Genomic DNA, 16630 nt, shown 5'->3' on the forward strand with positions numbered 1-16630 from the left:
ATTTCGGCCTCCGTCACTTCCATTGAAAGCACATTTGAAGGATCTTTTAATATCCAGTATGAACAGGAGGAATGATTACAGTGAGGAAAACCTCTTTCACTGCTCATATGAACACCTGACTCTTGGTTTATGACACACTTTTCATACAGTTTTGCTGCCACACCTCTCACTCAAAGCTATGCTGTCGTTTGTCTCTGCCTGTCTGTAATGATACAATAAAGGAGATTACACATCACTTCTGTTTTAGGAGACGGAACCTATCAGTTAAAATTAGATGAGCAGTCACTGCCTCCATATGAGGAACAGGACATGTGCTGTCCCTCTGTCCACTTAAAATCAAGTCAAATACCATGACACAATTGTATCCAATTAACCATGAAAACTATAATGTTTTTATGGTTAATTTTATCTGATTAACCATGAAAACATTATATAACACCTGAGATCCTCCTCCTGCTGCCTTGATATTCTGCCAACAGGCTTTTTCAAAAAGCACAATCCTGACAAACTCTGAGCTCTGTTTCTCATAATCACCTGAGTGTTTCTCTTTCAGCTCATTCTTCTCTCGCTCAAGCTTTTTCCTTAAGTCCTCTATTTCTTCTTTTGGACGTTGTTCTTTGTGTTTTGAGCGATCAGCTGACAGTTCACACTTTTTGCTGTGTCTCTCCTCTGCCTCTTGCATGTGTCTCTCATGTTTTTGCTTCATGTCCTTTGTTTCCTTCATGTGCTTTTCTGTCAGAGCTTCCAAGTCCTTTGTGTGTTTCTCTCTGAACTCAATTAACTCTTCAGTTTGTTTTCTGGCCTCCTCTTCATATTTCATCTTCATTTCATCCATTTTTTTCTTGTAGTTTTCCTCTAAATCTTTTTTCTCTTTCTCCTCTTGTTCTTTTCTGATTTGATCTTCTTCTCCTCTTTTCTTTTCGTATTCCTCTCTTTCCTGCTTGTGTTCTTTTTGGAGCTTTTCAAATCTTCTCTGTTCCTTCTGTCGTCTCTCTTCATCTTCTCGATTTTGCTTCTCCCACATTTCTTTTTGTTTCTTCTCCCAGGCCTCTCGTTCTTTTCTCATCTCTTCTCTGTTCTGTTTCAGCTCTTTATCGATGTTTTGTTTTTCCTTTGATTCTAACTTGATCTTTTCCTCCAAAGCTGCAAGTTTTTGTTCCCACTCCTGTCTTTGAATGTCTTCCTCTTTTTTCCTCTTCTTGTCTTCTTCTTCTCTCTTTTCCTGTTCTTTCTTTCTCTCTTCATGTTCTTTCTGAATCTTTTCCTCCTTCTCCTGAAGTTGTTTGTCTCTCAGTTTTCTCTCCTGTTCAGTTTCTGCTTTCTGTTTTTCTATTCGTCTTTTCATTGCCTCCATTTCTTCTTTATGTTTTCTTTCAAGATCCTCCCTCTCTTTCTTCATCTCTTCTTCCTTCTCCTTCAGGATCTTCTCCACTTCCTTCTTTATTGCTGCCTCGGTCTCTTGCAGCATCTCATTGGTGTAGCAGCTGCCGCCATTTTTCTTCACCATGGAGTCAATCTTCTTTATCAGTTCACTGACTTGTGTGCGGTTTTCTTTATCACAGTTATTAAACACATGGTATCTTCCTCCACAGTCATCAATCAGCTTCTTAAAGGAATCATCACATTTCTTTTCAATGTATTCTTCAATGGACTGGTTCTCACGCTTTAGTTTGTCTCCTCCAGTTAAAAGAATGATGGTGAATTTTTCTGAATTCTTCCCAAAACCTTCCTTGATGAGTTTTAATGTCTCCTTCTCTTCTGGTGTTAATCTGCCAATCTGTAACACCAACAGGAAGACATGTGGTCCTGGAGCCAGAAGACTGATGCATTTCACCATCTCCTCATTAACCTCTTCATGTGACAAAGTGGAGTCAAACAGACCAGGAGTGTCGACCACAACGACAGGACGACTGTCTACTTCACTCTGTGCTTTCTGACAACGTTTGGTGACTGATGTTTGACTTGATTTGGCTTTAAACTCTTCTCTTCCCAGAATGGTGTTTCCTGAAGAGCTCTTTCCACAGCCAGTCTTCCCCAGCAGCACAATCCTGAGACTCTCTGAGCTCTGATTCTCATCATCACCTGCAACATCAGAACAACTGGAGTTACTTTAAATGTTCACAGTTGCTACAGTTCAGTGTTGTAGACTCAAGACTGTAATTCAGGACACAGAAAAAATGCGTGAATTTAAATTACTTACAAGTGATCTTGTTCTTCTTTTTCAGCCTCTCAAGTTCAGCTTGTTGCATATTGATGTGTTTCTCTTGTTGTATGACTTTATCCATCTGAGCATGTGCAAACATATGTGTTGTATAGCAACATGGTTGATCCTTGTTGGACCTCATCTTCTCCACAGTATCCAACATCTCAGAGATATGCTGCTTGTTCTTGATGTTGAGAACAACATGTCTTCCTCCACAGCTCTGAATGAGCTCCTGGATGACTCTGTTCTTCCTTACATAGTCAACAACAGCTGGAGCTGTAGGATCTGACTCCACAGTGAACAGAATCATGGTGAAGTCATTGACTGGAGAGCTGAATGTGTCCTGGATGGTCTCTAACTCTCCCTTGTCTTCATCAGTGAGGGGATCCACAGGTAGGACCAGGATGAAGGCATGGACGCCCTCAGGATCACAGAGGGAGATACACCTGAATGATTCCTCCATCACTGCCTCCTGAGGTTTTCCATACAAGGCAGGCAGCTCCACCAGGGAAACCCGACGTCCACACACCTCTCCCTGATGTTTAATACACTCTGATGAGTTGGAGACTGAATGAAGCTCTGTCTGACCTAAAATGGCCTTGACTGCTGAAGTCTTCACTGCTTCTCTCCTCCCACACAGAACCAGGTTTAAAACTGGTTTAATGGTCTCTTTAGTGAAGGTGAGGAAGGTTCCTTTGTTTCGATGAACAATGTTCTCAGTCTTCTCCATTAACTGTCTGTGGTCATCTTCAAACATGTTGTAGTGTCTTCCTCCACAGTCTTTAATCAGCTGATTCACAGTGAAACTTGTTTCATTCTCCTTGTGTGTGATGATGACCATGGAGTGTTTAAAAGCATCTCCACCAAACAAACTCAGGATGAACTTCAGTGTTTTTTTGTCCTCTTCCTTAAACTCAGAAGGCTTCACTAACAGCAGCAGAACATTTGGTCCTGGGAAGCAAAGATTTATGCACCTCATCACTTCTTCTCTCAGTTTATTCTCAGACTGACTGAAGATGTCTGGAGTTTTTACCACAGTCAATGATTTTCCTCTCCACTCTCCACAGGTGGCAACACAGTGTTTGGATTTTGTTTTTATTTGGAAATGAAAACCTTGATCTTCAGTAATGAAGTTACCAAGTTTTGCCTTTTTATCTTCATTTTTCCCCACCAGCACAATCCTCGGTGCAGAGACTGTAAAACAACAAGGAGAAAAAACACATTATCACAGTTCAGAGTTGGTGACAACAGGTGAGTCAAATTCAGCCACTAGAACACAGCAGGTACTCAACCATGATGACAAAACAGCATTACAGACAAATCTGAGATCTAGAGCTAGACAAACACAAGTTGCAGGTGGAAGTAAACAAGTCACCATGATTGTGGTGGTCAGTCACTTTAAAACACGCGTATATCACTGTAATGTATTTCTTGTGCCAAGAAATCTGTCCAGGAGATCCTATAGAACCAGTTATTTGTTGTAAATACAGTCATCAATTATAGATGGACGTATAAATATGAAAACAGGTCTGTATACTGTATGTTCATATGTACTTATTGATGTATGCGTATGCATGTGTGTGCATGTATGGATACATATATGCATATAATGTGACTAACAGCTGTTCTTATGCAATATACAGAAACTTACTTGATATAAAGTCACTACCTTTGATATTTTATTAAATGTACAGGTGCACTGTCTTAATTTAATATGCTGCAATATCTAGTGCATGACAATATTACAGTGACTGCACTTGTCCAGGGGTGGACGGGTAATATTTAAAATTGCATTTCATTTCATTTCATTTCATTTATTACTGTTGCCATTTTCCCATTTTTTGTCTCTTACTGATGTTGTTGTTGTTTTTTTCTCTTTGGTTAAAAACAAAAGAAAAATAGAGAACAGTCAGTGAAAGAGAAATATGTAAAACTATTTAAATTTGATTTATTCTCTCAATAAAAAACAGAATCAATAAATCAATAAATATAGTCATCAAATTTCATTAAATATAAAAGAATTTAGTCCACCATGGCGGCCTGAGCTGCCTCCTCACTGATGTTTCCTGGCAGCTGGTCGATGTTCCACTTTTACAGCATCATGTGTTTCAGATTTGTATGAAATGATGAATTTCTTCTGATCTTCTGATCTGACAGAGATCAAGAGTTTGATGATTGAAAGTAATTCCTGCTGGTTTAATGAGCAACTCCACACAAACACTTTCACATCCAGACTGTAGAGGTCAGACAGAAGCTACGTTCATGTAATTTTTTCACAAAAACTGTGTTATACTTAATTTCTCATTAAAGTTTTAACTTCCACATTCACACAGACTTCCTCCTGAGGGAGAATTGAGGCTGAAAAGGGAGATGAAGGTGGAGACATAGGCATAAGTTAGTTTAGATGGAGCTATATATACACTAGCAGTGTGTAATGAAAACACATTGTTCCACTATAAAACGAGCTCGTCAAAGTAACCAGAAAGTAGTGAAAATGACAAAGTGGAGGCAGAGAGAGTTACAACAGCAGAGGGAGACGACCTGTGACAGGTACAGTAGCTCCTCTGGTGCTGCTCACTCCTTCAGTGCTGACGAGGAACCCTGGAACCCAGCCCTGATATTAATACACCCTCAAAAAAGTCACCAAACAAGCTTCATTCAGAGCTGGTAGGAGCAGAACTCCTGTCTGGAATATTCTGTCACTTAGGATGCAACCTTTTCAGGCATTTCTTGTGCTACATGACTGTGCTTCTTTTTTCTCCAGATGTGAGCTGTGTAGTTTCTGTTATTCTGTTTATAATCATTTAGTCAGTTTTTTGATTTCTCTAAAGTTGACTGTCTATTTTGGCTTCTGCCTTCCTTCTGTCTACCATCAAAGTATTGAATATTATTATGAATTTTTATCTTAAAGAAAAAACTGTGATTGTTATTGTTACTGTGTAATATTTGGGCACATAATACTTGAACTGGACTTTCAAATGCTACACGTCCATGTCTAACTTTATTGATTCATGTATTTACTATAAACTCATCACCCCACCAGTAAATAACACAGCCTCTAAAATTACTACACCAATGAATGAGGGTATTTTTCTGTATAACATTGGCCTGGTTTCATGATGTTGTGGTGATGTTATGAGCAATGCTGGTAATAAAGACACTCAAAAGGTGCTAATTATAAATAATGAGCTGCATGGGTTTTACCTCTACCAGCCAGACACTGATGTCATGAATCTCATCACAGTTAAAAGAACATTATCTGTAAAATATCACTGATATCCATCAGCTTCCAGACAAACTAACATGAACCTACAACTGAAATCTGAGAGGAAACATGTTTAAAAAGGAAATGTCCATAAATAAAATACAATATTCAAATATTTAGTTTCTTAAGTGGCTTATTTAACCAGTTTAATCTCTCATAAAAAGTAACAACTAGCCTAAAAGTGAAATGTGTTATTGATTATGCTTATTATATATTTATGTCATGAAAGCAGCAGGAGATGCATTATATTATTTAGGACTGCAAGCAAACAGAACATTTCTAACAACACAGCTGCTTTATGCAGTGATCAGTCAGCTGTCAGGAGGAGTGAAAGTAAACTAGGATTAAACTCTCTCTAAAACTCTCTTTAGTTCCATTCAAACAACTTCTGTCACCTTTTGTGTTTAAAACTGAGTACAACACTAAGAACGTCTTCAAGGAGAGACTGTGTGAAAGTGTTCACTGTTATCCACGTGTATAATTCATCACGTGGAGACTACAAAGACATAAAAGACAGAGTTGTTGGAGATCAGGGAGGCAGTGTGATGAAGCCATGAGGAAGCTCCTGACTGTCCTGCCAGTTTGACCTCTCACTCAGAAAATATTGATTGTTTATATCTTTGTTTCTATAAATGAAAGATGAAACAATAAAAGCAGTAGAAAAGGAGGGATGCTGCTTGGCTGAACAGAAAGTTACCAAAATAAAGTGATAAAAGCTGTAGAATGTTCAGCTTGTTGAATGTTGTTCTTAGCAAGCTAACCATGCTAGTTCCCACAGTTTATGTTTACAACAAGTAAACATGTAGTAACAAGCTAACATTACACAGCGGTTGAGTTTTACAGCAAACAGATGAACGGTGCATTTTAGGAACGTCCCCGGCTGGAGGACAAGACACAGCTGTTGCACCAACACAAGGAGAGTTTAGATTCAAACAGATGGTCACAGATAGAATACATCATGTTTCCCACCTTTGAACGGCAGATCAAATTAATGAAAATATTACAATAATAACTTATTATTAGGACTGAATTTAATTGACTTACACTGGTTGACTGTACGTTCAGGTGGTGATGGAGTTTGTGATGTATGAGGCATGAACCCTGTGAAAAGACAAAACCATCAATTACAGTTCATCAACTTCATCTTACAGATGTCTAAGTGCACTTGATAATAATTAGTAAGTTTACTCACAGTTGAGGACGTTTTTTGTTGAATCCCAGAAATATTTCAGCCCTGTAAAAAAATAAATGTAAACCAAAAAAAATCTTAACATATTGTTCAAAGTTAATCAAAGGTCGTTTGTATTCATCACAGTAAAAAATGTTCCTGAACCCACCAACAGCTCTAACAGGATCAGAGTTGACTCCAGATGCTTCCTCTTGTTTCAGGCTTTCATGACTACTTGGTAAAACAGATGTTGCTTCTTTAAATACGTCACAGCTCACATGATCTCCGTTGTTTTCCTTTACAATTTGGTCCATGATCCTTAACAGCTCTGGATGTTCAAGGTTCTTCTGCCAAAACAATTTGGATCTACATTTTCTGATCAAGTCTCCTAACTGTGGATGTTTCATATATTCCTCCATGAAACCTGAACTCTGCTCTCTGGGTGTTGATATCAGTATCAGTGAATGATTAAATGATTGATCACTGAAGAGTTCAAGGATTGATTGTAACCTCTTCTTGTGTTCCTCAGTGAAGTCTTCAGGCTGTAGAACCAGCAGGAACACATGAGGTCCAGGATCAGAGAATCTCACACAGTTTTCTACATGTTTTCTTAGTTTGTCTTCAGAGATGTCAGGATGCAGCAGATCTGGGGTGTTGATGAGAACTATTTTTTTCTCCTCAATCTGTCCACTGACTCCCAGACAGCAGCCTGGTTCTTCCTCAGTGTTGAACACAGTCTCTTCCAGTATGAAGTTCCCCACTGAACTCCTGTCAGACCAGCTGTTCCCCAGCAGAACAACCCTCAGCTCAGACGCTGAAATGAAAAGTAATTTAAATGTTATTATTTTAGTAATATTTTCTATCAATCTGTGATGTAGTTTTTAAATCTTTGATTTCATGCCCTCCACCTATGAAACACTTAATTCAATTTTAATAAACATCAAAACAATTTCTAACAGTTCAGTCTGACTCACTCAGAGGCGGCAGATTATCTCTGACTGCAAGGATACAGAAATATATAAAATTAATTCTTTATTTTATTCAATCCATTTTCTAATAAGTTCAGATGTGCAGTGATTGTTTCTGTCCTCTGGCCTTGAGGATATTTTCATCCAGATTATATTGAATTAAATGCTGCTTCTTCTACTTTAACATACCAGAAGAAACAACACTGGGCTACATAATTAATTGTGGAGCCTGTGATGAGCAGATTTATTAGAACAAAGATTCATCTGTACAGCTTCAATCTTATGGTGGATTTATGGTTCTCCAAAGATACATGTAAACATCTCCAAGAACCTATGCAGAGAAGGGTATTATGTGTAACTGTAGGTCACAGAGAAGCAAATGTGCACACCTTTCAAACTTCAACAACAATAAATCCAGCTTTAAGCAAACCCTTACAATTAAAGAGATAGAGAAAGGTTCTGAGGCTTTTTTTGGACACAAACACTGTTTAGTTACCGTATCAAACTAATGTACCAGAGTTTCCAGAGCAGATATTGTATTGTATTCCTCTTATACCACTGTAAGGTATAACTATTCTATAACTACTGGTGAGTAACACCACAGTCCCAGATAGTCTCTGTTCTTACAAATTTTGAGAATGTTTGTCTTAGCTGCTGTCAGCCTCTAAACCAACTGTCTAGTCGACCCTCTAACAACTAAACTTTCCAAAAAACCTCTGGCCTTTTTGGGACCTTCAGTGCTCAATGTTGTTAATTTATCACTTATGACTGCTATTGTCCCCAAAAGCTTTATGCTGTGGTCAAACGTCTACTTAAGAAACCTCACCTCAATCCAAAGTCTCTTAATAACTATCAACCAGTCTCCAATCTTCTATTCTTTTCTAAAGTACTAGAGAGAGTTGTGTCTGTCAACTTTCAGGCCACATATCAATAATTATCTTTTTGAATGTTTTCAATCAGCTTTCAGGGCCTTTCACTTCAACTGCTCTAACCAGAGTAGTAAATGATCTTCTTGCTGTGGATTCAGACTCGCCCTCTGTGCTCCTATTATGGGATTTAAGGTTGATGAAAACACTCAAATTACTAAATTAGAAACCTGCTTGGCTGCTGTGAAAAACTGGATGTCACTAAATTTCAGATTTTAAATTCTGATAAACTGAGATGCTGGTCGTTGGCCCTGCTAGACACAGACACCTGTTTGATCATGTGACAGTAACTCTCAACAACTATGTGATTTCACAGTTTGGCAGCCAAGAATCTCGGTGTTACATTTGATCCCAGCCTCTCTTTTGATGAGCACATCAAATCACCAAGACTGCCTTCTTCCATTTACATAACATAACTAATATTCAGTCTTCCCTGTCTGTGGCTGATACAGAGACTCTAATACACACATCTGTTTCATCCAGACGTGATAACTGTAATGTTCTGTTTTCAGATAATTTGACCACATTACAGCAATTCTAGCCTTCCTTCATTAGCTCCCTGTCCATGTTAGATCAGACTTTAAGGTGCTTCTGATGACTAATAAAATCCTAAATGGGCCCCATCATACCTGTCTGATCTCCTTAAACCTTATATTCCATCTTGAGCCCTCTACACTCAAAATACAGAGTTCCTGTGTGTCCCCACAGTTAAAAAGAAGTCAGCAGGGCCTTCTCTTATCAGGCCTCCTTTCTCTAGAATAATCTTCCTGCTGACATCAAACAGTCTGACTCTAATGAGTCCTTTAAATCCAACTTTAAGTTGAAGTTGTAATATCAAGTTTTTGAAAAAGTCTTTTTTTTACATTATGTTGAATCTGCTCTACAGAGTTTCATGCTGTGTTTGGTTTTCAACACTTCCCATAGCCACAGGAACATGATATCAGTAGGTAGTGTGCTGGTTCTAACTCCTTCCCACCACAGAGGAGAAGATTTTTTTTTTTTCTTGTACTTACAGGTTCACATGAATACACTTTCATTTAGTTTCATGGGATGGGATTAGAGGCAGAAACTTTATTTTAGTTTAAGCATTTGATGGTTTATCTATTTGAGAATTTATTTATTCATTCGAGAAAATGCAATTTTCAACAACACATTCTCATTCAGGGTAATTTCACTCACAGTCAGGGCGAACATAGTCAGGGATGCTGCTGCTGCGCTCCTTGGGTTGCACATCTTCTGCGACTGCAAGGATACAGAAATATACAAATTAATTCTTTATTTCTTTCACATCTATTCTCTAATGGGCCTGTTTAGGACACTAACTTTTCTTTTTGTTTAATTTTCAGTTTTTGCTTTGCTGTTTTTCTTATGCTCAAACAGCAAAGAGTGCATTTATATACCACACTGAGTTGTAATCTTGAACACTTTATTAAAAAACAAACAAACTTTGCTGTGTTACAGATCACTGTTTTCATCCTCAGATCCCCTGATGTAACACTACTGAACTGACGAACATGGATGGGATTAGAGGCAAAAACTTCAAACCCACATTTTAATTTAGTTTAAGCATTTGATGGTTTAACTGTTTGAGAAATTAGCACTTTATTCGTTTGAGGAAATGCTGAACACATTCTCATTCAGGGTCATTTCACTCACAGTTAGGGCGAGGACGGTCAGGGCTGCTGCTGCGCTTTTTTTTTCCATCATCTAAATACAGAAAAACACAGTTATAATCAAACCTCAGAGACATAAATGTTTAAAATCCTTTTAGATTGACAAGTTTTATAAAATATTTAACACACATGATCATAACAAAGACAATTTTCCTTTAGTTAATAGAATACTGACGACATTTTGTATCTTAAAACATGATTGTGGAGAAAAACAATAGCAAAATCACACAAAACACCAGATTGTGTGTTGTGTGTGTGTGAAACAAGAGGGCAAGTGATTCCAAAGATTTTTTTTTATTTGCTCTGAAAAGTAAGTTCAAAGCCTCCTGATTACATAGATGCACATACACACACATACATTTACTCCTTCCAGACAAAACAATCTGCAGCACCACAAAGACGCAGCAGGGCAAAAACCAAACTAAGCATCCTAAACCAGAGACGTACAGAGGATGTTAGAGGGGCACAAAGGGTTATTTTGCAAATAATTTAATAAATATATGACTGGAATGACTACTTTTGTGACACAGAGATATTAAAATGTACATGTATGTATTTAAAACAAACCCATGACTGAGGTTGGTTCAAACGCTGCTACATGACAGTTCATTAATGATACATGAAAGAAATGAAGTGTATTTTCAGTAAATTCTCCTCACGTTAACCAGCCCAACTCTTACCTACTGCAGCCCTCTGACTGACATCCTCACTTGCAGAAACTCAACTTAACACTGCTGACAAAGATGCACTTTATACAGATACACTCTCACCTCCATATTCATCTCTTCCCACCTCTTCATAGAAGACATAACTGCTTCAGTAATAACAGGCAATAAGAAGATGCTGATATCGTATGGCTACGATATTATTATTATGTGCCAACTAATAAGTTTAATATAATTCACACATCATATCATAATACTGAAAGACATCATGCAACATATAAGCTTTAGATATGGTTTATTAAACAGTCAACATTCTTTCATCTCTTCCCTCCAAAAATACTGAAAAATACTGAAAAGTGCTTTAACTTAACTATTTTAAGTTAGAGGGAGCTTTGTGTTTTTTTTTAATCTGACATTGCACAAAAATAATGATGCATAAATATCAGTGTTTTTGCTAATCATTGACATATCTCAGACTGTGATTATCCAAAAAAATCCCACTTGCCTTTAGTATATTGAAAATATTTCAATTTTTGTGTTTTTTCTTCTATGAAAATTTGTGTCATCAAAAAAACTGACATTTGAAGGGTTCAAATTCTGAAAATGAGTAAATATTTGATAGTTATGATCAGGACTGAAGTTAGTTTAAAAAACTAACTCAGTGAAAGTGGAAAAAAATATTAATATATAATATTTTTATGGCAGTTTTTGATGTGGACCTTTTAGGTTCCTTATATGTTGTATTGATGGTATATTAAAGTGAGACACAAGGGTTAAGTCCTCTCCTCTGTAGTGTTTGAGTAGCTGTTCAACCAGCTCAGTCAACTCTGGGTTTTCCAGCTATGAGCCTGTTCATATGAAAAAGGAGGGTTGTTAAGAGCGACATCATCAGAACCATGAATGAAGTACTTCATATGATACTGTTGGGCCTCATACTCCATGTGCATCAGACAAAGGCAGGCCTGCATGCAAGTCACAAAGCCTGATAACAGGAAAGGACTCCAAGCAGACAATGGGAGTCCATTTCAGACTCCGTATCCCAACATGCACTATTCAGTTCACACCTAGGTACTGAAACCAAAAACAGTCTCAACTGTAGTGTCTCATTGGCAGAGACGCTCCAGCACAGAGGAAGTCCCGGCGACACAGCCCGGATGTCACTACCCTTTAAAAACTGGGGGCACCCAGAGAAACATGCACCCCATGGTGACTGAGCTGGGGGAAGCTTTGCTGCCTCCATGAGCCAGTTTACTGAAGGAGGTAACCCCGTGCACGTGCTTTTCCCCCACTGACTGGAAGACTCTCCCCTCGCCGGACGAGACGAGACTTAGCCAGTGTTCGCTCAACACAATTACTGGATCCGAGAGCAGATTGCTGCTGCAACCAGCACTCTCACTGCCTGCAGAGGGAAGAAGAGGAATTTCTTCAGGAAGATGAGGATAACTTCTCTGTCCCGCTCTTCTTCAACTGAGTTGAATGCTGTTTTCTCTGCAACGTCCGCCAACAGTGCGAGGACGGCACCATCAGCATCCGAGCTGAGGAACCAAGCCGGACCAAAAGATGGACTCTAACACACACCCTGCTCACTTTCTGAAGGGACCAAGTAAGAGGTTTAAGTCTGGACAGAGACAGTGTTAGTTTGTGTGTTGTTTTCAGCATCAGTGCTGTTGTTAGCTTTTAGCTTTTTAAGCTTTATTTCTATCATTTTCTTTGTTGTGTGAATGCTTTACTCTGAGGAGTAGTTTTAGTTTGCTGCCTGTTTAGTTGTGTTCACCACACTAGACTGTTTTGTGTTTGTCCCTCTCAGGACTACTGCTGTGTTTGTGCCACCGTGAGAGAGAAAGTATGTTGCTTTGTTGCTCTCTGTGGACAAAGGAACCGCTTCTCTTGCCCTCACGGTTGCTTTCCCTCCTCTTTCTTTCTTCCCTCTCTTTCGACTAACCCACACACACACACACGTGCACACACACATATACACATCTTTTACACATGTGATGGTCAGATAACAAGGGAAACGTCCCTCACTATCCGCAATCAGATATGTGTGTTTTACATGGAATTGGGTGAGTGCAAGACGCCGACCACCAGGTGGCGCCATCTTGCTATTGTCTGACCAAGACACCGCCATACTTCCACCATTTGGTTCTGGCGTGACGTGACTTCCTCCCATAGTCACATCAACGTCTAAACCCTCAACATTCTCACGTCAGATCACGTTGCCATCTTGTCTCAAACACACACACACATATATTCACCTGCATGTGTTCAACACTGTACATCGCTGTTGTTTATGTGTTTGCTACAGTAAAATTAGATTTTAGGTCAGTTGTTTATTGAATGAAGCATTTGTTAACTTTGTTAATTCTGCTAAGTTTAATAAACACTGTTATATCTTTAAAGAGAAGTTGTTTTGTCATTGAAATTGTGAAAAGTGGCTGATTGAAGGAGTCAGAACTCAAATTCAACCCTTCTTAGTTCACCTGTGAATATTAATATCCCTCAGATATTATGAGACTACCTTGTTTGGTTTGTTTGGTGCACCGTAATTATTAAATCATATTAATATATTTTTTATAATTAATAATTATCTCTGATAATTATTCCTTATGCTCCTAATTATGTAATCTGACAGTTGTGTCCACCTGTGAGATTCTTTAACGGTTGGTGTCCAAATTATTAATTAATGTTAATAATATCTTAATAATATCTTGATTTAATTTCATTTTGTCATATTACTTATAACCAAATGCACTCCTACCCGTCCCAACAGTATGAGATAAAACGATGATACCAAGTACCTGCAGAAAACTTCTGTTTTAGGGACAGAAAACTTCATATTCAATAAAGTGAAATGTAAACAAGCCCCAGAAACTATTCTGAATATGTCACATAAAAGTAATGTCAGACTGTTTCTGCTACTGAAGCAAAGAGTAAAAGTAGTTAATGACTGATGAGTCTATCTGACCCAAATGTTGCTTCATAATCATGAAGCCAATTTACAGTTTGGATTATTTTTCTTTGGATTTTATCTCCAACTATCATCACACAGGTGTCTCATGTTGTTCTGAGCTGCAGTGATGAATCAGAGTGTAAAATCATCCACACTGTCTGCTTCACTCCGGGGAGAAAATCAACTTAAACTATTAAAATGCAGCTAAAATCATCATTATATGTTTAGTGTTGGAAACGATCTCTCTGTTTGTTAGAAGCTCTGTTTTAAAACCAGAATGAAAATAGAAACATGGAACAATTTAATGTTTCTACTGACCTATAAAAATATATATCGCTCTTTTTTATTTGTCACTTTATTGTAACTCAGGACTTTTGTCCATGTTGGGATCCTGTAGGAATGATGACTCTATTTCCAGTGATCTGATTGGTCTGAGGTCGGGGTGTTGACAGGTTGTGATCTGATCCTCTGAAGTTAACCTGATCCGGAGCAGGTTAACTGTTCAGCATAAGTTGCCATGGTGATTTATCCCAGTTAAAAGTGAGCCAGTTTCGTGATACCGGAAAACCTGAGTTAAGCTCAAAGACAGCTGGCTAACCTACTAATCTGGATTCATAGTAAACCCTCAGGAACCTGCTGTAAACCAGTTTTAACTGAGTCAGGCCAGTTTAAATGTAAAACATTTTAACATCTGTAATGTTATTTTTAATCTTTCCCTGTATAATAATAATTAATTTAATTAAATACAAGGAAAAGATGTGACAAAAGAGAAATCAAGTAAACAGGTTTTTAGTGAAATGAGACGCTCTTCCTCCTGAAGTGAGTTAGTTAGTTTTTACAGATGTGCTACAGTTGTGGTACCTTTAAATATGGTTAGTATATTTTATTATATATTTATACGCTGTACATTTAGTGCAGCCAACATTTACAGATTATACTCTTAGCATGCTAAGAGTCCTATTTGCTTTTGATTTAAAGGACGACAGTAAATATCTTTATTGTTTTTTATGTTATTATTAAATATATTATTTGTTATTTCTCTTTACAGACCACAAATATATAATCAACTCATAACCTTCCTGATATTTGCATAATGTCTGTCCACTGCACTGTCTACAATAAACCCTTTGACCTGAAGTTACTGCAGATGTTCCATCCCAGTGTAAAATGATCACAGCTCTTCTCTGTAATCAGACTGTAGATGAAATTCACCTTCATTCCTGCTGCTGTATGATGACTACAGGTATTAAATCAACCAAAGGAAAGATCTGATATTCTACAGGTTGTTGTCGGCTCCTCTTTAACGTCACAACATTTTGATCCTGCGTGTCGTTTCATTCAATCTGTCTGTCAGACTTCATGGGAATCAGTTTGACTTATTCAGATATTCTGAGAAAAGATAGTTGATTTAAAGTTTTAGAGTGAAATAAAATATATTACTTGACATTCTGTTTTCATTCCACAAACAACTCACAGGACATCAGTTTAAATGTTGAAAAGTTGAAAATACTGTGTAGAAATTATTGGCACATGCAACATCAAAATACAGTTAAAATACAGTATAGACTTTTTTTGCCAAACCCAGTCATGTTAATGACATTATTGATAAGACTCAGCTGTTCTGTGACTGTACAGACCCATCCCATTAAAAGTTGTATTTTGATGCACATGTTAATCTTCAGGAAATGACAAAACATGAGGTCACATGAAAATGTCTTTATGTTTGAATTTCAGTTTGTCTTAAATGCAATTTTATGACAAACAAAACAAAATTGCACTAAAGTCAGGAACTGACCAAACAGATAAAAGTGCAAAACAAACAAGCAAATAAACCATCTGAGGAAAACTGTTCTGTGACTGTTTGTGTTTGTACAAACAGGAAAATCAGAGCCGTTGGTGAATCAGCTGAATTGAATTCAGGTTCACAGTCTGAGGACAAAGTGATGTTATTATGTGTGTAATATGTGGACAGAGAGAGAGGAGAGATATCCAGACTAATAAAGTCTGACTGGACTCACCTGCAGACGCCATAATATCACTCTGCTGGAAACATCAACACTGATTCAACTGGAGACCAACTGCTGGCTTTCAACACCTGAATGGAGAAAATGGAGAATTTAAAAAAGTACTGTAAACTCTCTCTAAATTGTACCACCGTTAAATGCTGGTATAAAATGACAAAAATGATATAAAAAGGACAATTCAAATCAAACAATTTTCTCCTAAATGAGCTGGAGACAGTGCAAATGTCTCTGTAACGTTTCAGTTGAGGCTTCTGTTATAATGTCCATGAACATGTGCAGCAACTAATCCTCTTGATTCAACATATGTTATATTAACTTTGCTTTAATATGTGAACATAAGGACAAATAATATACTGTATGATTTCACTTTGTTGTCATTCATGCACACAGGAAGAAAACACTCATAAACTGATAAACTCTGTTCTCTACAACGTATTACTGCTTTATAGGCAACATCTGTTTTCTCTTCAGCACTAACCTATTCATGAATTAGCTACAGCTATACAACAAGCATATGAAGGAAACAGAATATTTATTTATTCATTTATTTTTATATAACAGCTTTTTTGAGACAAGAGTACAAGTACAACTGCACCTTTAGTATACAACTTGTGTCTATAATAAAAGTTAAAATTAAAGAAAAAGAAATTGTAAATATCTCGTAAAGCAAAACATTCCCATATAGAAGAAATGTATTGTTTGATATGGACAATGAGATCAGAACACTTTGTCTCTTTGCTTAAGAATTTTGATTTGTAAATATAAATTTTGGTCAAAATAGTAAGAAA

General features: G+C 37.5%; 2 protein-coding genes across 2 annotated transcripts in view; both read right to left on the bottom strand.

The window, feature by feature from the left end:
- The window catches only part of LOC122968473, a 47028-nt gene that overhangs the window by 29676 nt on the left and 722 nt on the right, over positions 1-16630 (bottom strand). The window contains exon 3 of the mRNA XM_044333750.1: positions 15837-15913. The gene's annotated coding sequence lies outside the window, so the exon portion shown is untranslated. The remainder of the gene's footprint in view (positions 1-15836; positions 15914-16630) is intronic.
- LOC122968417 (putative leucine-rich repeat-containing protein DDB_G0290503) overlaps positions 1-16630 on the bottom strand; it is a 635740-nt gene that overhangs the window by 9783 nt on the left and 609327 nt on the right. Inside the window, exons 5-9 of the mRNA XM_044333613.1 lie at positions 6806-7450; positions 6661-6702; positions 6513-6569; positions 2201-3397; positions 535-2082 (exon numbers count right to left, since the gene is read on the bottom strand). Of these exons, the coding sequence (XP_044189548.1) occupies positions 535-2082; positions 2201-3397; positions 6513-6569; positions 6661-6702; positions 6806-7450 (3489 nt within the window). The remainder of the gene's footprint in view (positions 1-534; positions 2083-2200; positions 3398-6512; positions 6570-6660; positions 6703-6805; positions 7451-16630) is intronic.

Source organism: Thunnus albacares, chromosome 2 (assembly GCF_914725855.1).
Source record: "Thunnus albacares chromosome 2, fThuAlb1.1, whole genome shotgun sequence".
Taxonomy (NCBI): Eukaryota; Metazoa; Chordata; class Actinopteri; order Scombriformes; family Scombridae; genus Thunnus; species Thunnus albacares.